We start from the raw sequence: 25,823 nt of genomic DNA, 5'->3' as shown, positions 1-25,823 counted from the left end.
GGCGGCCATTGGAGGGTGAACCAATGGCTAAAGGAAGACCTTTCTCTCTGTCTCTCTCTCTATCCACTCTGCCTGTCAGAAAAAAAAAAAAAAAAAAAAAAGGAATTCAAAGGCTAGTTCATTTTGGTGCAAATACTTTGGAAATCCATCCATAGATTTCCCTATGTATTTTCCATGAGCTTTTTGAAGACCCTTCATATATCAACTATTCCTGTTTTCTTTTATTGCTCCTAACTAGCTTCAAGTTTCTTTTTCTTTTTCTTTCTTTTTTTTAGAATCAGCAACAAATATAATGCTTCTGGTCTGAGTCCTTGAAGAATATTATATCAACACTGTGTTCAAATCTTTGCCTTCCAAAAAAGATCACATAACTGAAAGGTGTACCTCCACCTCTTTACTAGTGTATGCCATGCACTAAATTACCCAGAGGCAGGGGCAGGGTGGGAGAAATCTTGCCATGCCCTTGATCTAACCTTGTGAGTACTATTTCTGTCATGGATGTGGGCTTTGTCTTGAAGACAGCTGACTCTGTGTGCTCCAACTGCTGGTGCCCTCGGTTCCAGTGCTTGCCATTCCTGTGGCTACAGTTTTCGAACAGTATGTTGTAAGACATTCTTCATGACTTCAAATCTATTACCACTTTGATCAATGAAATATCCATCAAGATAAATACCAAGAAGTTACTGCCCTTTTATTATTGAGCTGGACAGTTATAATTAAGCAGAGTAACACTCAATAGTTCATTTTTTGATCGAAAACTTTGAAAACACAGCAGCAGTATTTTCTCAATGTCATTACTACTGTCAAGAAGAAAATCAAGGTTGTAACAGGTTTTTCCTAGATTGCATTAAGTTTATGTAGCATAATCATACCCTATTTACTTTCTAGCTTAACGAAGTGCTATGAAAAGGTGGTAATTTTTCTTTGAAACTTATGAGTACAATCTGCATATGCATGATTTGGAGAATAATTTAATACATCAACCTCAAGATAACAACTATATTCTAATAACATTATTTTAAATTTAAAGAAACGGATCCTTACAAGACCAAAATAACCCACAGGCCATGAAGTTGGTTTTTACATTTTTTTTGTTGTTGTTGTTTAAACAAATGTGCACCACAATGTTTCAACAAGTAAGGCAAATGCCATGAATGTGAAAGCTGCAGTTTGCAATATACCACATCTAGAACCCAAGGGAGGTGAATTAGACAGAAGTGGTAATTACTCTAATTAAACAATCAGGTAAGGTAACATGATGAGTTGGTTTGCAGTATCTAAACTGTCCATTTAAGTTTCCTTTTTCTTGACGATCAGGGGTCCCACATTGTCTCCAGTCTCTTCATTGTGTTTTGTGTGGGACCCATCACAGAACGGGAACTAGAAGAGAAAAGAGAGAATGTGAAACATCCAGTCTCAAAATCAGTATGATGCTTGGCAGAGTGTGGAGTGATGATTAATTCAGATATATAACAAAATGTAAAGCATATAAACTAAGTAGGAAAAAAAAATCAACTTGTAATAGACTATTAATTGAATTTCATTGACATTTGATTATGGATGTTGGAAACTTTCTGCATGGTTTTGTGCTAGTTACATTCCTTTGTAGTGAACAATGCCCACTACCTATTTATTTTGCAAGATTTCAAGTTCATTCATTTAAAAACAATCTGTATGTTATCCCATCTTGATTATCTCATAGGAATTTTCCCCCCAAACCTTTCCATTTTGCTTTAACTTTTTTCATATCCTAAATTTTTCCACTTTTATACACCTTTTTTAAACGGCATTCAAGAAGACTTCTTTCTTCTAGGGATGTGATAAATGAAAACTTACATTCCTTCCCATGATTTCACATTTTGGATATAACTGACATGTTGATGTCTCACGAGAGAAAGGAACAAAACAATTTCCAATTGTTGTTTCCCAGACTGCACCAAGGAAGCTGAATCCTGCAAAATACTCTGATTTGCTTTCATTTTGTGTTTGAAAATCAAACCAGAGAGCCCTCTTTAATGATAGCATAAACTGCCATTCATTTGCATACTTTTTTTTAAAGATTTATTTATTTGAAAGTTGGAGTTACACAGAGAGAGAAGGAAAGGCAGAGAGAGAGAGAGGGCTTCCATCCGCTGGTTCACTCCCCAATTGGCTGCAACTGCTGGAGCTGTGCTGATTAGAAGCCAGAAGCCAGAAGCCAGAAGCTTCTTCCGGGTCTCCCACTTGGGTGCAGGGACCCAAGGACTTGGGCCATCTTCTACTGCTTTCCCAGGCCACTGCAGAGAGCTGGATCTGAAGTGGAGCAGCCGGGACTCAAACCGGTGCCCATATGGGATGCCGGCACTGCAGGCAGTGGCTTTACCCACTTCGCCACAGCGCTGGCCCCTGCATACTATTTTGCAGAGCATACTTTGCAAAATGCTCTTGTAAGATCCTGTTGCTTCAGTTTTATTAGAGGCCATTATTTCTCAGCTTGTTATATTTGTATAATTTATCAAAATAAATTCCACATATTGAATTGCCTATTTATAGATATAATGTTACCATTTTGATCAGTCTACTACAGGGGGGCAATTGTGCTTAAAAATAAGTTTCAGCATTTGATATGGATTGTTTTCCTTCATTATTATTCTTCGTTAAACTTCATTAAGCTTTATTTATTCTTTCAGATAAACTTAACACTTTTTTTTTTCCAAGTCTCATTTCTCTTGTAGTTTTCATACTTAGAACTCAGGCATCTTCTGTTAAGATTTTCATAATTATTATAAATAGGTATATTTCATATCCGAATACTCTTGTTTCAGACAAATACTCCTGGGTTTTCCAAGTATATCCTTCCTATTGCTACATGACAGAAATAAGAATACAACGTTTTAGGTGACTGCTCAGGACTTCACACTTGGAAGGTGCAATTACCAGTACATTTTTTATTTCTTTCCTTCTGTATTTACACCTTTTATTTGTATTTCATGAGAAATGATGAGAACATCCTTGTGTTTTTGTGTTATTTTTTATGTTCTGAACATACCTACACTCTAGAGTTTCACTGTTTAGTAAATGGTATGCTGTTATCTTGTAGGAGCCTATTTAGAGGAGTAGAGTAGGTTAGACATTTGACATAGTAGTTAAGACACTGCTACAGACTCCTGCATTCCTGGGTGCTTCGGTTCCTGTCCTGCCTATCCAGTTTTCTGCTAATAGCATTCCCTGAGCAGGCAGCAGATAAAGGCTCAAGCACTCGGGTCCCCGCCATCCATATGGGAGACTCAGATGGAGCTCCAGGTTCCTGGCTCTGGCCTAACTCAGCCCTGGATGTTGGCAGACCATTGAGGAAGTGAACCAGCAGATAAAAAATCTGTATCTTTCTCTCTGCCTTTCCTTAAACCAAATTAAAGAGGGGAAGAAAAGAAAAAAAGCAAACTAACAAGGGGTTTGGCCTTTAATAGAACAATCAACTTACTACTCCTACTCAAGGGAGTATCATTTTAGGTAACTCAAACTTGACAATAAAGGTATATAATCTTCAACTAGGATATGCAGAAGTTAGATTAAAATAGTATTTGGATGATAGTAAATACATCCAATTTTAATTTTACGATCATGTTTCTAGATAAAATTTTTTAAAAATATTTTATTTATTTGAAAGGCAAAGATACAGAGAGAGAAGGAAAGAGAGAGAGAGATCCTCCATCCACTGGGCTAGGCCAAAGCCAGGAGCTTCCTCTGGGTTCCCAACATAGGTGGCAGGGGCCTAAGGACTTGGGCCATTGCCCACTGCCCTCCCAGGCGCACCAGTAAGGAGTGGAATTGGAAGTGGAGCAGCCAGGACTTGAACCTTCACCCATATGGGAAGCCGGCACTGCAGGCGGGGGCCTAACCTTCTATGCCACAGGGCCAGCCCCTCTAGATATAATTCTATCTCACAGTAGATGGTAATGTAAAAGTAATTTAGGTAAAGCTCACATTATTTCTTTTTTTTTAGTTAGTAAAATGTATATGTAATATATATTAAAAACAAATTCTTTCAGCAAAAACAAGAACACAAGCTTTCCTTTTTTTCTTAGCATGGCTGAGAGACTATAAAAACCAAAGAAAACTGTATCTCATAGTAAAATATAGCATTTCAAAGTGACATGTTTAATAAACAAACATCATTTTACAGTGAGAATAAAAGTTTACACTGTAAAGACCCTCATTTTTTACAAATAACATAAGTAAAACATTTTACTGTAAAGTTTTGTCTATATAGGTTATAAAATATATTTATGAAAAATGAAATATTTCTAAATAAAAAACCTCAAAGCACTCATTAAAATGGAAATGTTTAATTTCTTTTTTATCTCATGTTGAAAATATTAGAAACTATTTTTAAATCAAATTATCTTCTTCAATATATAGAATCAAGAACAGGAGAAATATAGAAATATACAAATAAAATATTATAAAACATTAGAAAGCCATATATAAATGGGAATATATTTTCCTAATAATCTAATTCTGCCTAAATACTGTAGTTAGCTTATTTGCCTCATGTCTGAAAAGCAAACAAGAAAAAATTTTCATGCCTTTAAAGTATATATAATTGTGGTGCTTTAAAAATGGAAACTAAGTATTAAAATAACTTTGTTCTAAAAAAATGGGTATCTTTTTAATGGTACTTTTTATACCACTTAACCCAAAAAATTACAACCTTAAATCAGAATCATCTTCCAAACTTCGTATTATATTTGCTCATTGGTGAAATCTCACTTATAAGATAATGAAAGGACTAAAAACATTTTCCCCCCCAAACAGGGCCAAAATGAGTGTTTTCAAGGCAGGACTGTAAAGTTTTTTCAAATGAGTAATTTATTTATTTGAAGGGGAGAGTGATGGAGATCGATCTTCCATTTGTTAGTTCATTACCTAAATAGTCCCAACAATTGGGCCTGGTAGGCCAAACCCAGTAGTCTGGAACTCCATTTGGGTCTCCCATGTGGATGGCTGGGGCCCAACTACTTGGGTCATCTTCCACTGCCTTCCCAGGAACATTAGCAGGAAGCTGGACCAAAAGCAGAGCAGCCAGGACTGGAACCAACCTGACATGGGATGCCAGCATTGTAGGAAGCAGTTTAAGATTATAAATATACAATCCTCCCCAGATTATAAATTTCTTAAGAATACATTATACTAAGGCTGGTATTTTCTGGTATGTCCAGAAAATATTCTGCTTGTTAACTCTAACTTGAAAACTACAAATGCCAATATTTAAAAAAAAAATTTTTTTGGGGGGGAGAGTATTAGTATTTGTTGAGTAACTCTCCAAATGTTCACAAGAGCCAGGACTGGGTCACCCAGAAGTCAAGAGCTGGAATTCAGTCCAAGTCTCCTATATGGGTGGCAGGGACCCAATTACTTGAGCCATTATCATGCCTCAAAGACAATGTACTTGCAGGAAACTGGAATCAGTGTCTTAACCATTAGGCTAAATGCCCACCCTGCAACATCTGGAGAAGGGAGGGTGGGGAAAAGAGGCCATAATGAAGGTTTAGGACAAAAACCACCAGTGATCCTTCTTCTCCCTCTGGAAAACTAGCAACTTGATCAGGGTTTTTATCATAAACACAAAATGTGTTTCTTTTTAATGGCTCCACATCTCAAATTTGTTTGTTTTTAGGGTGAGTCAAGACAGAAATTTAAAAACGCTCCTGACTTCTTGCTTTCACTTGAAAAAAATTTTTTTAAGAAAATTATTATCTTATTTTTCCAAACTTTTGTACTTTTAATAAGACTTTTGATTCTGTGTTCCAAACTGCCCAGGGCCAATTTGGCTCCTGAACTACAAGCTACTCTGAGAAATGCACTTTCTCTGGTTGAGAAGGAAACTACAACAGTGAGATCTTAACTACTACTTTAGAGAACAAAATGACATTTTATATCACATGTACTTTTAAAAAAATATAAGATAGTAGATATAACATGAAAACATATTGTGTGGGAAACTAAGATTTTTAGCAGACTGTCCTTATGTAGGTGTTGGCCAAGGAACTTAACCAACATTAAAAATATTGTTTCTATGAAGGAATGGACTCAGTACACCCAACCTCCAAACTATTAATGGATGGAGGTTTTCTGTTTCATACACCCCCCAAAAGAAAAACAAACCCATCACCACCACCAACAAAATCATAACTCAAATCTCAAAGTTGTCAATGAAAAAATGATTCACCAGCAAAGTGTTCCTCTATTTCTTAGTCTGCAGTCTCTTGCTGTCCTTGGTCAACCCCTCCCTGGCTTCCTAATGATGTAACTCACTTGAGGTGAGGGCTGGGAGAATGAGAAGTTCAGCAAGACTAGGATGCACACTCTTCCCCTTTTACATCAAAGTTCTTTAATCTTTCTGACTGGAAACTAAGACTCTCTCTTACTTTTTAAGGCTGTTTCACATCTTTGCTTTGTCATTTCCTTCCACTCTCTTACAAGATAACAACGTCTCAAACAATACCTTTCCCTTAAGTCATTTTAATCATTTCCTCTCTATTGGCTCCTGGCATTCTCACTTCAAATAGCAGTAGTCCTTTGTGAAATACTAGGGAAATAGGCCAGTTAACAATCCTGGTGAGAGGAAAGGAGAAAATGTAATCTGTGCACATTACAAAAATATCTGATTCATCTTAGTTGGCAAACCTACTTATAATTTTAGAGACATACAATAGGTCACTAGTGACTAGCTTAAGAATGAATTAAAGGGGCTGGAGCTGTGGCATAGCTGGTAAAGCCACTGCCTCCACCGCCGGCATCCCTTATGGGCACCTGTTCAAGTCTCAGATGCTCCACTTCCGATCCAACTCTCTGCTATGGCCTGGGAAAGCAGTAGAAGATGGCCCAAGTCCTTGGGCCCCTGCACCCATGTGGGAGATACTGAAGAAGCTCCTGGCTCCTGGCTTCAGATTGGCCTAGTTCCAGCTGTTGTGGCCATTTGGGGAGTGAACTACCAGATGGAAAACCTCTCTCTCTGCCTCTGCATTTCAAATAAATAAATAAATCTTTACCATACACACACACACACAAAAATGAATTAGAGGGGTCGGAGCCATGGTACAGTAGGTTAAAGCCCTGGCCTGCAGCACTAGTATCCCACATGGGCACCAGTTCAAATCCCGGCAACTCCCCTGCCAATTCAGCTCCCTAATGAGTCTGGGAAAGCAGCAGAGGATGGCCCAAGTCCTTGGGCCCCTGCGCTGATGTGGTAGACCCAGAGGAAGCTCCTGGCCCTTGGCTTTGGATTGGCTTATCTCTGGCTGCTGCAACCATTTGGGGAATGAATCAGTGGATGGAAGATCTCTTTCTTTATCTCTCTCTGTGATTCGTCTTTCAGGTAAGTAAAATATTTTTTTAAAAAAGAAAATGAATTAGAGAGGTGGTGTGATGGGGCAGCAGGTTTTGTGGTGCCCATTTCCCATACTACTCCATGCCTCAGATCCAGCTTCCTGCCAACGTACCCAAGAGGCAGCAGACGATGGCCCAGTGTTTAGGCTCCTGCCATGCATGTGGGAGACAGAGACAGAGTTTCTAGTTCCTGACTTTGGGTTTGGCCTAGCACTGGCTGCTGTGAATATTTGGTTAGTGAAACAGAAGATAGAACATACCTCTCCTCTGTCTATCTCTCTCCCTACCTTTCAAATAAATAAATAAATTTTTTTTGAAAAATGAATTAGAACTGAATGAGTTTATATCACAGCAATATTTTATTGATTGGTAAAAAGGTATTCGACACAACTGGTTTCTATGAGGGAAAATTATTGAATATAAACTCAACCTAGCCAATTTGTCAAAGATATTGACAAGTCTTCTGTGAATGGCATGTGAGTGAGACTTGGGGTTTGCAGCCTCAGGAATGTGGGGAGTTTCCCAAGGTGTCTGAAGAATAAGAGCACTCATTCACTTTAATAATATGCAAAGTGAACTCAACTGATTTATACAGGATTAAAAGAGTCCAAGATACAGTGAAAACACAAAACTGGCAAATCCTATGGGCAAAGAGGATCACCAAATGGCACAAAAAATAAGCCAACAATAACAAAAACACATTGAAAATAAAATGACTGGTCTGGCATTTCTTCTCTTGGCAATCCCTCGTGTAACCATCTGGAAACTAGAAACTGTAAAATGCAAGAGACTAGATTGTGTCCATTTTGTGATTCTTCCGGAAATACTTCGGATCTTAGTTCATGAAAGTCCATATTTACTTTATTGGATCCTTCACCCTCTAGCAAAAAAAAAAAAAAAAAGCAAACACCCTTCACTTCAACTCAAAGCCAAGTTTTAGAGTTTACTCAAGCAGTTACCTTATTTTCCTTTCTATTCACTGTTATATTTACTGAAATCCTCATACCCTGACTTCTAGCATTTCTTAATCCTCTTGGATGTAGCCTTTATACTAATTATTCTTTGAAATGATACCAGTCAATTGCCTAGTTGCTTAAGCCAACAGTCTTCAGTCTTATTGTAATAGTCTATTTAGCTGGTTGTCTTTACACAAGCTGATGTTCAGTACCAATTCTTTGGGAATTCTGTCCTTTGCACTTTGAAGCCACATTTTTAGTTTAGTTCTAGTTCATTCCATTGCCTTAATTGGCTCTTGCTCTTTTTCAGAATGTAGAAAATGCTCTAAGATTTCATACTTAGCCCTCAGTTTCTATCTGTATCAAGGATCAGTTGCATTCCTACACTTGACTCATCAGTTTTGTTGATCTCTATCTTTAACCCCGATGCCCTAGCCTTACTCCCACATTTCAGATTGTCATCTGTGTATTTCCATTCAACTGTTGCCTCAAATTCACTGTGTGAAATTGAAATCCTTATCACTGTCCTGGAAAATTAGCTCATCAACCTGAATTCCTTATTTCTGTTTGCAACATCACCCTCTTCTAGAATGCTCTGGGCCCTTCAGTGACGTTTCTCCCACCTTCCACACAAAAAGGATTATATTGGGCTAATCCTACCCTCCTCAAAAGATTCATATATCTGTTTACTTCTTTCCATTTCCAGCTAGCATTTTAAATATCACAACTTTATAGCTGAAATCCCTGAATGGAACTCCCCCCACATCTGGAGGCACAAACTCTTCCTGTTGAAACTCAAGTCTCTACTCAATTTAGAGTTATTCTGGGGGCAGAGGAGGTGTAAGGATGCTTGTGGGGAGTGCAACGGATGCATCATCCATCCTACCTTTGCTCTTACAGGTCCACTCCCGCAGAGTTTGAAAGAGTTCCATGTACTTAGTTTATTCAAATGCAATCAACCTTTCCAAGGGCAAGTTAACTTCCAAAGAGCATGACTATGCTTTCCTGGAAGATTCTAGACTGGAGTAAGCGCTTCCTTTTATCTGGAATACTTGTGCTACCTCTACTATATGTATTTATGATACCTGATATTTTACTATTTAACTTTTCTCATGCATGTACTTGTATATATAGTAGGCAGTAAATAAATTATTTAATATTTAAGATCACTCACTAAAGAACTATTACAACTTTGACAATTTCTACATGCATTACTTCCTGTGTTTTAGTGAGCAACAAGAGAATGAAGCCCATTCAATTTAAGCACACTGTTTTAAAGAACAGACCAAGTGTAGTCTATAGAATATTACTGACTGACTATTTTGCAGCAAAAATAAGGATATTTAGTGACAATACTATGCCAAACAAACAGGGCTTGTCTTAATGTACAATTTGTTGTAATGGGCCTATTATTTTTTGGTTCATATTCTACATGTTTACCAAGCAGTTTTCGAACATAATGACATAAGTAAAGCAATATTTCACTGAATTGTATAATATCAATCATATCAGGAGAAAGGCATCAGTGAAATATAATTTCCTGTATCTCATATGTGGCTTCTTCTAATGTTTTTTTAAAGGATTTATTTTTTATTAATTTGAAAAGGCAGAGTTAGAGAGAGAGAGAGTGAGAATAGAGAGATCTTCTACCTGCTGGTTTACTAGTCAAATGGCCGCAATGGCTGTGACAGGTCAAAGCCAGGAGCTCAAGCACTTGGGCCATCTTTCTCTGCTTTCCCAGGTGCATTAGCAGGGAACTGGATTGGAAGTGGAGCAGCTGGGTCTCAATGGGCACCCACATGGGATGCCAGTGACCCAGGTGGTGGCTTAACTTGCTATGCCACAATGCTGGCCCCCTTCCATTATTTGTGATATGGGATTTGTGAAAATGGTGTCCACTATGGGAAGAGGTCCCCAACATAACATGCTTCACGAATAGATACATCAGGGCCAGTGTTGTGGTGCAACAGGTGAAGTTGCTGTCTTCGATTGCTTCTCTTGTGACCCAGCTCTCCACTGGTGCACCTGGGAAGGCAGCAGAAGACCCAAGCTCTTGGACTCCTGCACCCAGGAGACCCAGACAGAGTTACTAGCTCCTAGCTTTGGCCTGGTGCAGACCCAACGATCGCAGCCATTGGGGACTGAATGATGGATGTAAGATTTCTTTCTGTCTCTCCCCTTCCCATTCTTTCACTCTGCCTTTCAAGTAAAATAAACCCTAAAAAAACAAAAAAAGAAAGAAAGAAATGTATCATTTTTATTGGTTTGTTTGGGAGGATTCTTCTAGTGTCTGTGTAAAACACATTTTGGGGCTGGTGCTGTGGCGCAGTGGGTTAACACCCTGGCCTGAGGCGCAGGCATCCCATATGGGCGCTGGTTCAAGACCCGGCTGCTCCACTTCAGATCCAGCTCTCTGCTGTGGCCTGGGAAAGCAGCAGAAGATGGTCTAAGTCCTTGGGCCCCTGCACCTGCGTGGGAGACCTGGAAGAAGCTCCTGGCTTCGGATCAGTGCACCTCTAGCCGTTGCAGCCAACCATCAGATCGAAGACCTCTCTCTCTCTGCCACTCCTCTCTCTGTGTAAGCCTGACTCTCAAATAAATAAATAATAAAACCATATTTTATTTGAATGCTAATGTGGCAGTACATACAGTGTTTATGCCAAATTTCTCACAATTCACCAGAAATCTTGAAGTCATTCAGTGTACAAATCTTTTCAAAATGACCTTGGGAGAGGATTTTACCCTCTATTGATCACTAGCTGCCATCTTGTTTAAAACCTATAGATATCAAAGATTATACTTCCACAAGGAACTTGATAAAATGAAATTTTCTTAAAAGAAATACAGTATTTAAGAATGCTCTGTTGCTAGACATTTAACTACAGGAGCTGCAGCTGAAAGGTTTAGGATATTTATTATATACGAAATTCTCAAGGGCAATTTTTAAAAACTTTCTTCTGAAAATTTCAAAAATTTGTCTTAGAATCCAAAGCCTGAAAGCTCACAAAAAAGAACTGACTTTTGTTTCCCTTTGTGTTTAGGTTATGCATTTTTCCCCCTGGGTAATAGAAGCTAAGATCTACTATGGCGGAGGAAATCCCAAGAGGAAATTAAAGGGGATTTTCTCTCATTTGGCCAAGAATACTGCTAAACACACTTGAACTCAAAGAGGGTACAACACAGTTTTATTGCAGAGTGGTTATATATTTTAGTAAACACATTCCTTAAGAGTGGATAAAAAACAGAAGAATAGAATCCATGAAGAAAGAAGGAAAAAAAAGAGAGATGTCTATTTCAAAAGTATCTGGTGACAAGCTTTATAGTTGAAAGAGAACGTGACAATGAAATGGCACTTGTAAGAAGGACTGGCTTTCCTCACCTTTTTGGACCTCCAGCAACGGCAGTACACGGCTTTATCTCCCAAATCTTCCATGTCAAAAGCATGTACTACCTTGGGATTGTCCTTCTGGATATGAAGGTTTACCATGGCTTTGCTGCGATGATCTTTAACATAAAATCTTTTGTAAGCGAGATAACCAAGTGCAGCTGTCCCAGCAGCAAAGGTAACTGCTGCTATCCATTCAACTAGAGGGAGGGAAAGCAGGAATAATGATCAAAATCAAAATATACACAGATGAACTAATATGAATGATCAGAAAACCTAGTTTTTCAGTATTAAGCAACCCAACTCTTACAGAATTTTCAAAATGTCTAGGACCACTGTGTAACATCCATTGTTAAAAGCTCCCCCAGCCTTCACTGAGGGATTGTGTGTATCCTATCCAGTGATGGCAGCAAAACAAGATAGAAGAGAAAAACTTTAAAAACAAAACAAAACAAACATTTGACTGATAGAGAAGGAAAAACAAGGCCTAGACTTCGAAAAAGTTTTGATAAATAGATTTCAAATTCTGTATGTGACTTCAGGTAGCTAGTGTTTAAAAAAATATGAAACATAGGATCCAGAGTTGTGCTTTAGGTTAAGCCTCTACTTGCAATGCCGGGGTCCCTTATCAGAGTGCTAGCTTGAGTTTTGGCTGCTCTGCTTCCCATCCAGCTCCCTGCTAAAGTGCCTGGGAAAGTTACCAGAAGGTGGCCCAAATACTTGGGAGCCCGCCACTCACGAGGGAGACCAGCATGGAGTTGCAGGCTCACGGCTTCAGCCTGGCCCAGTCTCAGCCATGTGGCAGCAGATGCAACCAGCAGATGGAAGTGAACCAGCAGATAGAAGATGTCTTCCCCTCAACCCTCCATCCCTCTCCCTCTGCCCTTCAAATTTAGTAAATAAATAAATACATCCTTAAAAATATAAAACCTAAAAACTCAGATTACAAATTAAAGACAAATCAGGAGGTGATTATGTTAACAAACATGACTCATCACAGTTAATTTAAACAGCAAGACCCCCCGGGGTTATTTTTAAAGGAGTTAATTTACCAAAACTAAATTGCAACCACTGCAAAGAGTATAACTACAAACAGGATTTGTATCTGAAGAAACAACAAAAAAGGACAAATAAAACCACCCTTAGAGCAAAACATTTAAAAAGATTCTAGTTTCTAACACCATTAAAAAATCTTTTTTTGTAAAACATCAAAGCGCTTTCTCATTAGTACAATAAAAATCAAAATACATTAATCTTACATTTTGTAGAAAACATGCTTTATATATTATAGTTATAATCTCAGTCAATAAATTCTAAATTTCTATTCTCCACAAGTGGATTATTATTTGAATCCCCTACAAACCTCTTCTTAAATTTAATAACACTATTCTACTTATAATAATAATAATAATAATAAAAAAATAAAAATACTTGTTGGACTAACAGGCCATTTATTTTGTGTAGCTTTTCAAGGGATCCTTAGAAACCCAAAAGTGCTTAACAACTACCCCAGCTCCAGGCAAGGATGGAGAGAAGAAAGCTCTGCATAATCTGGTTAGTCTCAGCCTCAGAGAAGAGTTGTCTATTCTCAGCATGGAGTGGGCTGCAGGAAGAAGTTGAACAGGGGTCAGAATAAACACACTGGACTGCTTCCCAGCACTTCCTGAGTCAGACCTTCAGTTTTTTTTAAAATAAGTTCCCAGGCTATCAAACAAAGGCCTAGACAGATAAGTACAAAAAACCCCATATTCCAATATGGGATAGAAACATATGATGAATAATTAACTTTATGGCTTAGTTGCACTACTGAATCAAATTTCTTATTTCACTAATGTGATCATTACCCAGAACTGAAGCTCAATCTTATAAAACTCTAATGGAAAGGAGCAATCATTTTCACATTCAGTTCTTTTTATCTTGGTCTTCTCTTGTGTAGTTTTAATAATTTAGCTTTTATCAAATGTTTCTAATTACCATGTTCCCTGGATTCTATTTTCAATTTCAATTACAGTAATATTTTTCTTTACAAGGCACTTCAGGCTGTTTTCCTTCCCACCACATTTGCATTCCCCCTTGCTATAGTCTCCTAAAATAAACATTAACTAAAATTTTTGTGTTCGAGTGCTGCATGACTGAGAAAGCAAGTTAATTTATTTGACAGTCTCAAACCTTTGGCCTCCTGGAAGGATTTTTTTTTTTTTTAATACACATGTTGCATAGATTTGTCTTGAATGTTAATACTGCTTCATGGCATTACTTTATGGCAATTCCAAGTAGGGCCACCACTGTGTTGTGATTTCTAGCTTGATTCAAGATCTCCCTTTCTGATTTATTATTTACTATGGAACTTTCTTGAGACCATATTCCCTACATCAGATGCTGTAGCAATCCACTTCTTAGCTAATGGAAAACAACTTTAAGTAGCTAATGTATCTATAACCAAATGGGCTAAACATTGCTTTGTATAGTATATACTCAATGTTTGCTGAATACTGCCTTTAGTACAAATTTAAAAGACTAAAATAACACAATTCCCTAAATGCAGTTTGATCTTAGTAATACCATTGTTTTTAGGTGAATTATGAAGTACTCACTAACATATTTGTTTTAATGGTGACTCCATATTGCTAAAAGTCCTGAGATCCAAGGAACAATTATAATTTGCTAGTATTACTTTGCTAGTATTTTCCTGATATAAAGAGAATTCTACAGGAGTTTCTGTCTGAAAATCATAATATGTCAAAAGAATCTCTCCGGCTCATTAAAAAATTCTACTCATAAAAATTTTCTCATATTACCAACTGAATCCATTTGTTAACTTTTTTTTTTATATTTAGTTGAAAGGCAGAGTGACAGAGAGGGAGAAACAGAGACAGAGAAAGATATGTTCCATTTGCAGGCTTACTCCCCAAAGGGCTGCAAAGGCCTGGGCTGGGTCAGACCTAAGCCAGAGTATTCGGGTCTCCCTTGTGGGTGGCAGGAGCCAAGCACTTGAGCCATCCTTTGCTGCTTTCCCAGGCACACTGGGGAGGAGCTAGATGGGAAGTGGAGCAGCCAGGACTCAAACCAGCACTCAAATGGGATGCCAGTGCTGCAGGCAGTGGCTTAACTCACTGTGCCATAACTCTGGGCCCCCACTCAATAACTTAAAAAAATTGTTTACTCCCCCTGGGTTTTTTGACATTGACAGGGGTGACAGAATAACTGGCAGAGAAAAGAGGCAACACCAGTGGCACCACTGGGAGAACCGGAAGCTTCCTGTAGGTATTACCCAAGATGGGCTTGCCTCATATCAAAATGTGCACTGTTGGGCTACCTTAGTAAGGGTCACTTATCGTCCTCTGTAAATATCATAGTACCTTACGTGTGCTAGAAAAAAATGGCTTCGTATTTGTTCTAAATGAATGTTTTTAAACTCACAGAGAAAAGAATCTCCATTTATTTTTTGTCCTTTCCCCTGAATCCTAATTCTCTAATCTCATTAGGGACAAATTTAAGAGTTCCCAGAAGTAAAGAAAACAAAAGTTGCTATTTTATCATTGCTGGAGCCCAAATTAGTCTTTTCTGACAAAAAAGTTGCGGATACCACTGGTATAACTATATAGGGAAAAGAAGCAAATAGAAACCATACCAACTAAGGCAGGCAAAAACAATGACAGAATCAAAAGTCAATAATTAGAATAGACAAAGAACTGAAAACCTGGAAAAGTAAAGAAACACAAGTACTAAAACTCAAGGAGCTTTAAGTCCTTAGTAGGGAGAAAAGCCTATTAGGAGCAGTCACAACTGAGTTAACAATGGGACTTTAGGAAGAGCCAAGTCTTGAAGATAATTTCAGTTGGCACCTTTCAGACAATGGCTTAGAACTCAGGTCTAGAAGAGACTTGAGCATGATTTTTACCTCTTCTGGTTTATCCTCACTTTCCTCTCCCACAGACATTTCTTAAGGTATAGAGATTGCTACAGTTAGATCAATCCCTACCTTACCCAACATCATTTAACAATACTTTCTACCTACACAAATACCATTAAAGAACAATAATACAGATAAAGGTAACAATTCAAAGTCAGTCTCCTTTTCCTACTCTTTCCTAGGTCTATGAAACTCTTAAAATTATTCAGAGCATAGATTTGCTCCTAAGCCCCACACCTTTTCTTTATGACCCATTCCCTAATTTTTCTTACTGTGAGGGTTATTTTGCTCTAATTTAGATAAAACCGTACCTCCTTTGGCTCCTTGTCTGCCCCAAACTGCTCACCACTGCCCACTGTCAACTGTCATAGAATCAGAATGTTCCTCTTCTATCAGGAGAGGGGGAGGGGAGTTCTATTTAAACCCCTCCCTGATGGCTGGCACTGCGGCTCAATAGGCTAATCCTCCGCCTGCGGCGCCGGCACCTTGGGTTCTAGCCCCTCTTCCAGGCCAGCTCTCTGCTGTGGCCAGGGAGTGCAGTGGAGGATGGCCCAAATGCTTGGGCCCTGCACCCGCATGGGAGACCAGGAGAAACACCTGGCTCCTGGCTTCGGATCAGCGCGGTGCGCTGGCCACAGTGGCCACTGGGGGGTGAACCAACGGTAAAGGAAGACCTTTCTCTCGTCTCTCTCTCTCACTGTCCACTCTGCCTGTCAAAAATAAATAAATAAATAAATAAATAAATAAATAAATAAATAAACCCTTCCCTGGGCCGGCACTGTGGCTCACTTGGTTAATCCTCCGCCTGTAGCGCCGGCATCCCATATGGGCGCCGGACTTCTAGTCCTGCTTGCTCCTCTTCCAGTCCAGCTCTCTGCTGTGGCCCGGGAAGGCAGTGGAGGATGGCCCAGGTGCTTGGGCCCCTGCACCCGCATGGGAAACCAGGAAGAAGCACCTGGCTCCTGGCTTCGGATCTGCGCAGTGCTGGCCGTAGTGGCCATTTGGGGGGTGAACCAAGGGAGGGAAACTGTCAAAAAACAAAACAAAAGAAAACAAAAAAAAACCTTCCCTTAGATCTGGTATACTGTATGCTGGGCTTGGCAATCTTTTCATGTCGTTGAGGCTGCCATACATTGCTAGGTTGTGTCTGGCATTCATGCAGCATTCAAGAGTTCAAAAGAAATAACTGATTCATTTGAATTTGCAGTTCCATCTGTCCAACTACCACTGCATTGCTTTTACACCTTCGCCTTCTTAATTTACTGTTTCAAAGTACGGAATTTACTTCCTAAGAATGGAAAAAAACTTTATTATATGCAACATCTGGGTTACACATAGGGAACACCGCAATGAATCCCCATTTAACTCTCTAAGCTCCAATAAGTATCACCTGATGGCCAATCTTGTTTCATCTCTGCTTCCAAATCCCACCCTCCCATCATTTATTTATTGTTCATAACCTATAGGAGCTCTTTTTTTGTAAATATGATCTGCATATTCCTTCTCAGGCAAAAAATGAACCCTTTACAAGTGTGGTTAGGCCCTGCTAAGATAGCCGCAGGTGGGACTTAAAATTCAATAAATCTATAGCAGGCTAATTTTCAAGCTGGTAAGCCTGTATGGCCCACGAATGATGTTATAAATATCCAAATGGCCCTCAGCCCTGCTTTGAACAGTTACTTTAAATAACTTAATGAATTTATGGATACTAAGACGGTGTTTTCCTATATTGAGATGAAATGAATTGGAAAATTAAGAATTCATTTCAATAAAATACACAAAGATAGAAAAGTCAGAGAGTAAGAATTTATGAGATGCAGTTTTGGCTCCCTGTATTAGAAAAATCAGGGTGTGGGATGGGTAACAAAGCACAAGGTGGACAGGTAAGTCTCCATTTTGGAACTTGAGGGTAAAGCAAAGCATGAAAAAGTGACTTGAGAGGAAGACAGGTTAACGAAGTCCTTTAAAAGTATATGGTGTAGTCAGTTTTTTTTTTTTTTGAAAGGAGATGGCGAATTATGAGTGACTTTCAGCTGAAGACCATTACTTTTTATTTATAACTCATTGTTTTCTGAATATAAACAAGAATCTACGCACATATTTGTACTTCTAACTTTTTTTTGACATATATGGATATAGTGATTACCACTGTTTTATACCATTCTAAGTTCTTTATAATGATGAATTAATTTAGTTAAGATATGATCACCCTCCCCCTAATTAGAAGATCTAAATTGATGTTCGACCCATAGGAATTTTTATTTATTTATTTATTTATTTATTTATTTATTTATTTATTTATTTTGACAGGCAGAGTGGACAGAGAGAGACAGAGAGAAAGGTCTTCCTTTTGCCGTTGGTTCACCCTCCAATGGCCACCGCGGCCGGCGCACCGCGCTGATCCGATGGCAGGAGCCAGGAGCCAGGTGCTTTTCCTGGTCTCCCATGGGGTGCAGGGCCCAAGCACCTGGGCCATCCTCCACTGCACTCCCTGGCCACAGCAGAGAGCTGGCCTGGAAGAGGGGCAACCGGGACAGAATCCGGGGCCCCAACCGGGACTAGAACCCGGTGTGCCGGCGCCGCAAGGCGGAGGATTAGCCTAGTGAGCCATGGCGCCGGCCCGACCCATAGGAATTTTTAAAAACAACCAGCAGCATCAAACTTTTATGAGACCTAAGCATTAACAGATTCCCAAGACATTCTCTGTCTCCGCCTTCCCTAGTATTTGACTAGCTATGTGTGGGTAGAAGACATTTACAGGGGTTTGGGGCTACCCTTAGAGGCCTCAGAACCTTTTTGCTTTTTAGTGAAATAAACAACAAAGCTGAATACTTAAAGCTCATAATCTGCTTCATCAATTTCCTATTCCTTGGAGTGGCACACTAATGGGAAAATCACCTTTGAATTCCCTAATGGTTACACTTAAAAAACAAGAAACTCATCTTGATTACAACAAAGATATGTCTCTAGACAGTGATGTTAAGTTCTACTTCACATTTCAACAGTATGCTACCTAAACAGAATTTTATGCCTACTTATACGACATGACCCCACATTTTAAACAAAAACAGACTTTGGAGTCTTTCAACCCATCCCACACATGAGCAAACCATCTTCGTATAAAAATATCAGTGGTGCAAGTCACAAAATCATATGATTTTACAAGTCTTATTCTCAAATAGTTTTTTTTTAAATCATACACATAAATCACTCCCTATCTGAAATGTACCAAGGCTTAACTCTATGTAAAAGTCTTAAGATGAATATACTTTGAAGTAATTTTTACTGTTTATCATTAGTAACTTATAAATGTCATGGATTATCACCCTCACACTGCCAGGTAAATTTTGTCAACGGAAGTGGAACTCTCTCATTTATGGGATCTACCTCTGTACTAAAAAATTAGGGCTCAAGTTAGTAGGGAGGTTTTTACAAATCCTGGTATGACAGACGTTCAGTATTGACTGAATGAATCAGTGGGTTAATTTTAACCTGTAGATAACCTCTTTACCTATACTCAACTAGACTTACAGGTAACCAACCCTGGGGAGTGGCATTTTATGAGTGGGCACGTAGCTAGGAGACGGTAATTTAACAATTGCAACATCACCAAGAATTGTTATAAAGTGAAACTCCACACTCAACAAATTCTATATATTCTTTTAATTGTAAGTGGCTCTTCTGCGAAGTACGGCTTCCAAAAGCTATCTAAGGAAGGCTGAAAAAACTGAGGGCGCAACGAACCCAGTTTTCAGTGCTCTCTCACGGAGCGCCGCATGCCAGCGGCATAATAAAAAACAGGGAAAACTGGGGACCTCGGATTGGGTTTCTTCTCTTTAAAAAAAAAATCTGCAAAACTAATATGTGATTAGTCATGCACCGCTTCAGGATTGCAGGAAACCGACTTTCTCGTTACACGTTGATAGAAACGTGAGAAGGGAGAACACTTTCCCCCAACAGGCCCTGCGATCTAAGGATAGAGAAGCGAGTCAGGGGACATCAGGAAAAGCCAGCAGCGGAGTTATTAGGTTTTGGGATTTGGATAGTTAGCAGGAAAAGCAGATGGCTGCACGGTCGCACGCCACTTATGCACGGTGACACCATCACCCCGTAACCCGACCTCGCCCCCTCTCCGCGTCCCGCTCAGAGCCCGCGGCCCGGCAAAGCGCTTGTCCTTCTGCACCTCAAGGTTACTGGACGCGCGGGTGCGCAGGGCAGCGCAAACCACACAGAGGAGCTGCGGGCGCTGCAAGCTGCGTGCAAGGCGCCAACCTCACCCTCTCCCAGGCCCCACCTCACCTCGTATGCTGGAATTGGAAGTCAGACTCATGGCGCCGTCAGTTCGCAAGGCGTGCGCACAGGCCACCCAGCACGAACCCGCTAGTGTCCACAGCCGAAGCTAAGGCAATTAGGCGTCCTAAGGGCACGGGCACCGGGAGGCTAGCGCGCAGGCGCCGAGGCAGGCCGTCAGCACGTGTGTGTGAGCGAGAGATCCACCCGCATGCGCAGAGCTGAGCCCCGGGCCTTGAGGAAGTCGAGTCCGGATTTTGACAGCCGCAGGAGGGGAGGAGGAAGGGACTGAACGAGGTAGCGACTGAGTTTGCGCAACGCTGAGGGGCGGGGCCCTGGAGTCCAGAGGCAGAGTTTTGGGAATAAGGAGTCCAGGCCAGATTTTCCGTCTCCTCCAGGTGTGTAGGGCGGCGGAGGACAGGTGTTAGTAAGGCACTTGCCTACCACCTACACCAGGTATCTAAGACTTTTACCCCGAATTTTCTCTTGCTCAATTCTTGTTTTTGTTTTAGCTGCAAGGCCAGGTCCAGGTTTCATGTAAGATGCCTGTGGCAGACACAGGGGGATCGGGGATAGAGTCCCATTCCAGAATCTTCCGTAGCTGCGGGTGTGCATTTATCCTTCTCTTCTGCCTTTGACCGAGTTGAGTCCCATACTTAGGACCTGCCCTAGCTGAAGGTCGCGTGGCAGAGAAAAGGGAAAACCTGCTCATTTCTTCAAACAACGTTTCCACTTAAAAAGAATTAGGACAATAGCTTCTGCAGCCTGAACACGTCTCGGCTCTAAAATTTTTTGATGAGACCAGTTTATAAGCATTAACTGAGGAGGGGGCTAGGATGAATTTGTCGAGTATTTTGAAGGTGCGTCTTTTAACACGCGACCTGTTTTTAACTTCCGTTGGTTCTGTGGGGGGTGGGATTTGAGGGAGCTGCTTGCAGGTTAAGGGTGGCCTCCCACGCCACCCCTGGCACTGCCACTGCCTCCCAACCCTCCTAAATACCTGGCTGCCCCTCACTCCTGGAAGCCCCTGGCATCTCTGAGCCCACCCCTGGGGAGCGCTGGAACCCGCCTGCAATGAATGAGGGCACAGCAGCGCTGGCCACAACCTGACGCCAGCCCCGCGCTGGGGGTGAGAAGGCCCGCCAGCGCGCTCGCCCCGTCCAGGTGACCGGGAGACGGCCCCCGCCCGGCCGCGCGCCCGGCCCGCCGCGGGGGTCCCGTCGGGCGGCCTCTGGGCATGCTCAGTAGCGGCCGCGGCCGCGGGTCGCGCAGTCGGAAGCTCGCGGCGGCGGCGGCGGCAGTGCGGGCGGCGCTGACGCGCGCGCGGCAGCTGAGGGGACTGGAGGACGGCGGGAGGGGGCGGGGGCGCGGGAGGTGGGGCCGCCGTCGCCGTCAGGGCCCCAGGGAGCGCGGGGCGCCGCCGCCGCCGCTGCTCTGCTCGGTTCCGTCTCCTGGGCAGCACCGGCGCTGGTGGCCGCGGCGGCTGGAGAGTGGGAGCCGGGAACCGCGCTCCGCCGAGAGTTGGGCAGGGGAGCGCCGGCGCCTTCGCGGCGTCATGGGCCCCCTCCCTGGGCCTCAGCGGGCACCAGCCGCGGGAACCCCCGGGCCTCCCGGCGGCCGAGCCTGAGCGACCCCCGGGTTCTCCGGCGCCCCCTCCCTCCTCCGTCCTATTTTTTTTTTCTTCTCCTGCTCTCGCCGCCGTTGCCGTTTGTGCTCTCCGTTATGGCAACGGAACCGCCATCCCCTCTCCGGCTCGAGGCGCCCGGCCCCCCAGAAATGCGGACCCCACCGGCCAGCGAGGCCGCCCCCGAGGGCACCCAGCAGCCGGCGGGCGGGAGGCTCCGCTTCCTCAACGGCTGCGTGCCGCTCTCGCATCAGGTGGCCGGGCACATGTACGGGAAGGACAAAGTGGGTAAGTGGGGGTGGCGCGCCCCTTCCGCCCCCGCACGCCCCTGGCCGGCGGAGCAGTCGGGCTCTTTCTGGCCGGGCTGGACGTCTCCCCTGGTCTGCCCGCCGCGCCCTGGCCCTTCCGCTCTGCCCCGGAGCCTTGTCACCCTCCAAGTGGGGTGATTTCCAGCGTGTGGGGCGATGGGCTTACAGAGGGGTGGCAGGGAGAGGCGGCCTGGTCTCCCCGGGGAGGGTGGGTGTTGATTGGAGACAACGTTGTTAGTAAAAATAAGGAACTTGGTTTTTACTGGACGGGAAAGGAAATTCTCCCGTGAGCACAAGGTCTGTTTATTATAGGCGAGGAGCTATTGCAAAAGAAAAGGAATGAAATGCAGATGATGCTAATCTACTGTTTCTCTGTTGGGTGCAGCTGCATAGCTGGAGGGGAAGAAAAAAAAACAGCTTTGCCTTTCCTTTCTTTTTTTCTTTCTTTCTTTTTCCTTTTTTTTTTTCTTTTCGTGAAGAGAGGGGGAAAGCTTGACTTGGCTTATCCGGGATCTCTCCCTGCCCCATTGAGGAGGTTTTTCTTGGTGTCTCCTTGATTTCCCTGGGAGGCGTGGTTTCAGCAGTGCAAAAACTCGAATTCTGGTACGAAATATACCCTGCTGTTGTACTGGAATGGTCCACCGCTAAAACATTCACTTATTCTTGTTCATCTTTGTAAGACTGCTCATAGCCTCTGCAGTCCATTTTGTGAGTTCCTAACTTAAAGCACAGCACAGGACCTATCTCAGATGAGGAACTGTAATTCGCCTAACTGGTTCCCTGGCTATTGATGACCTGAGGGGAAATCCCATAGATGAGTGTATGACTTTTGAGGATCTTTGACCGGCAGCAGCCATTGGAGAACATTTAGCTTATGCTGGTAAAATGATTCATGTTTCGTTGATAAGATAAAACTGACGTTTTCAAATGAGGTAACTAAGACTCAGCCTGAGTAAGTGACAAACCTGAAGTCACACGGGTGCTGTGTATCAGAATCATGAAACCAAGGAATTGTCCTTTGGAGCAATGTCTTGTGTGGAGCTTGCAGAAACTATTCCAACGAGGCCTTTTGAGAATGAATAAGTACTAGTTGGAATCTATGTTTCTTGGCAACTAGAAACATTTTACATTATTTTCACCTACTTTTTTTTCTTGATGGAAATTGTGCATTAATGGTGCTGTCATTGCCATCTACATTGTCTGTATGCGTCCTATCTGCCCTCTGTGTTGTGAGTTCTTTGAGGTTAAAGACCAAACCTATTGGTTGGGAGGGACGTTATGGGGGGAAGCCATTGTAATCCATAAGCCGTACTTTGGTGGAAATTTATATTCATTAAATAAAAGTTAAAAAAAGAAAGAAAAAGAAAAAATACAAACTAAAAAAAAAAGACCAAACCTATTGATCTTACAGTCATGTGTAGAGACTGGAACTCATTTACACTGGGGAAATGTTGGAAGAGTGAAAGTGGGCAGTTCTTTTGATACACGGAGGGAAGGAAACGAATTTCTCAAGCTGCTTAGCATAGAAGTTTCCGCTTGTGTGTCATGCCTGGGAATAGAAGATTGAGAGTTCATCTTTTTAAAAAATACTATCTCATGATCTCTGTACTACAGTTTGTGAGTTCTTAACTGAGAATCTCACAGTTCTCAGATCTCGTTCTCATAGAGGAATGCTGATTGACTTATTAGTGGGGGAGGACAGGTGCACAGAGGTTAAGGTTACAATTGGCATACTGGCATCCTATGTCAGAATGCTTGGATTAGAGTCCTGGCTTCTTGCTGATGCTCATCATGAAGTCAGCAGGTGATGGCTCAAGTGATTGGGTGTTGGCTGCCCATGTGAGAGACTGGGATTGAATTCCCAGCTCCTGGCCAGCCCTGGCCTTCAGCAGGCATTTGGAAGTAAACCAATGAAAGAGAAATCTTCCTGTCTCCCTGCCTTTCAAATACATAAAAATAAATAAATATTAAAAGTAAAATGAATAAATTGTGATGAGAATGGCCCCAATAATATTCAGCAGGCCTGATAAAAAATGATTCTTTCCATAAGGGTCTCTAGAGATTGATTTATGTGCAAAGAAGAATAGATTTAAAAAAAAAAAATCCAAGGTAAACAAATCTCTGTGATGATTGTTGCTTAAGAATAACCACTGCTGGGGCGGGTGTTTAACCTGGCAGTCAGGTCTGGTATGTGAGTGCCAGAGTTTAATACCCAGCTCAGTCTCTTGACTTTAGCTTCCTGATAATGCATCCTGGGAGGGAGTGGCAATTGCTCAAGTAATTGGGTTCCTGCCACCCATGTGGGAGACCTGGATTGTGTTCCTGGCTCAGGGCTTTAGTCCCCACCCAACCCTGACCTTCACAGGCATTTTGGAAGTGTGTGAATGGCAGCTTTTGCTCTCTCTGTCTCTGTCTTTTGTATCTCAAATAAATTTTGTTTATTATGTACCTTCCTCTGCTTTTCAATAATAGTAGTTATCTCTAATTAAAAATGTACCCTAAATGTGAACTAAAACTACATTGCAAACAGTGGCTGAAATAGTTACTCTGTTATCCAAATTGCCTAATGAAATTAGTAGTTTAGATTCTTGAGAAGAAATTTGTAGAGCTTAATTTTATTTATTACATTCAATTTAAAATAAACTTCCTGCAATGTTGAGTGCATCTTTTGACCATATACTCTTTGTATCACCAGGGTACAACATCTTGAAATACTGTGCTCCAAATGTAATATGTATTTGTCAAATTTAGTTCTCAGATAATTATCCAATCCTACTTATATTGGTAGTACTGTAAAAGATCACCTGAATGATGATAATCTTCCCTACTCATAAAATGATTAACATTCAGAGTTCAACAGTTCATTGTGTCTTTCCAGGGTCATAAATTGCTTAGAGTTTAAAGTACATTGTTTAGATCACACTTTGTCAACTGAAATAATTCTCAGAATAAGTTTTGTTAAAGATGTTGTTTGAGTATTTGTTTTTAAATTTTTGTTATTAAGTAATCAGAAGTTCAATTTAGGATTCATGTCTTACTTATTTCCTAAAAGGATTGTTGGGTTTGTTAGTTTGAAAAGGGAAAACATGGAACCCGATACAGCAAAGGTGCTTGAACAGAAACATGGATCTTGTTATAGCTAAGTTAAGATTAAGATTATATTAGTAGTGCTGATATTAGTTGTGTTGTGTGTTCTTCACTGAAATCATTTCATCAAAGTATATTTAAATCTTAATTCTAAGAAGACTTTTTTTTAAAAAAAAATTATTTATTTATTTGAAAGCAGAGCAGCAGAGAGGGGTAGAGATATTCCATCCAATGGTTTTGTTCACCAAATGGCTACAACAGCCAAGGCTGGGTCAGGCTAAAGCCAGGAACTCCGTTTGGGTCTCCTGTATGAGTGGCGGGGGCAAACACACGTAGCCGTCATCCACTGTCTTCCAGGTGCATTAGCAGAGAACTAGATGGCAGGTGGAGCAGCCAGAAGGCATACTCCAAGTATTTTTTCAAATTGTAAAAATAGGACATGGTATTTTGGGAAAAATTTTGTTTTAAGGGGTGCTTATTTCTCTACTGATTCTCATAGGAACAATCACTGATAAGTATTTCCTGTGTGTCCTTTTAGGCCTTTTTTTCTGAGCATTACCACAATTCTATTTTTCGTACAAAGCATGTAGCAGCAACTTTTCTTTTCCAGCCTATACTGTGTATGTTCATATACCTGTATTTTGGACTCAGTATATACATGTGATCCTTGGCCTATGTTGGGATTACAGCCTGATAAAGCCTTTAGTAATTGAAAATATTTAAGTTTGGGGCTGGCACTGTGGCATAGTAGGTTAAACCTCCGCCTCTGACGCTGGCATCCCATATGGGCACCGATTCAAGACCTGACTGCTCTACTTCCGATACAGTTTCCTTCTAGTGGCCTGAGGAAGAAGTGGAAGATGGCCCAAGTACCTGGGCTCCTGCACCCATG

At 41.4% G+C, this 25,823-nt stretch overlaps 2 protein-coding genes across 3 annotated transcripts in view; one reads left to right on the top strand and one right to left on the bottom strand.

Moving 5' to 3' along the window:
- Positions 1–670: 670 nt before the first annotated feature.
- Positions 671–20,213, bottom strand: CISD1 (CDGSH iron sulfur domain 1). Of its 2 annotated transcripts, none has more exons than XM_002718483.5 (3): positions 19,922–20,213; positions 11,704–11,909; positions 671–1,380 (listed from the first exon to the last, which is right to left on the bottom strand). In XM_002718483.5, exons 1-3 carry the CDS (start codon positions 19,950–19,952, stop codon positions 1,291–1,293), a joined length of 327 nt encoding a protein of 108 aa, XP_002718529.1. In that variant the 5' UTR covers positions 19,953–20,213; the 3' UTR covers positions 671–1,290. The 2 variants fall into 2 exon arrangements, with proteins under 2 accessions (XP_002718529.1, XP_008268335.1); XM_008270113.4 differs by lacking the exon at positions 19,922–20,213 and adding an exon at positions 13,154–13,314.
- Positions 20,214–21,315: 1,102 nt separating this feature from the next.
- The window catches only part of IPMK (inositol polyphosphate multikinase), a 62,126-nt gene continuing 57,618 nt past the window's right edge, over positions 21,316–25,823 (top strand). Inside the window, exon 1 of the mRNA XM_002718484.5 lies at positions 21,316–21,824. Coding sequence (XP_002718530.2) covers positions 21,635–21,824 — 190 coding nt within the window. The 5' untranslated portion in view covers positions 21,316–21,634. The remainder of the gene's footprint in view (positions 21,825–25,823) is intronic.

This window comes from Oryctolagus cuniculus, chromosome 15 (genome assembly GCF_964237555.1).
Source record: "Oryctolagus cuniculus chromosome 15, mOryCun1.1, whole genome shotgun sequence".
Lineage (NCBI taxonomy): Eukaryota > Metazoa > Chordata > Mammalia > Lagomorpha > Leporidae > Oryctolagus > Oryctolagus cuniculus.
This window is presented reverse-complemented; position numbering and strand designations above follow the sequence as displayed.

Bases quoted from the DNA above. Each gene is read 5' to 3' on its own strand.
- CISD1 (XM_002718483.5), bottom strand. From the start codon at position 19,952: ATGAGTCTGACTTCCAATTCCAGCATACGAG. The intron at 11,910-19,921 runs GTGAGGTGGGGC...CCCTCCCTCTAG, and splicing joins TTCCAATTCCAGCATACGAG to TTGAATGGATAGCAGCAGTT. The intron at 1,381-11,703 runs GTGAGGAAAGCC...TTTCTCTTCTAG, and splicing joins GTTGCTGGAGGTCCAAAAAG to TTCCCGTTCTGTGATGGGTC.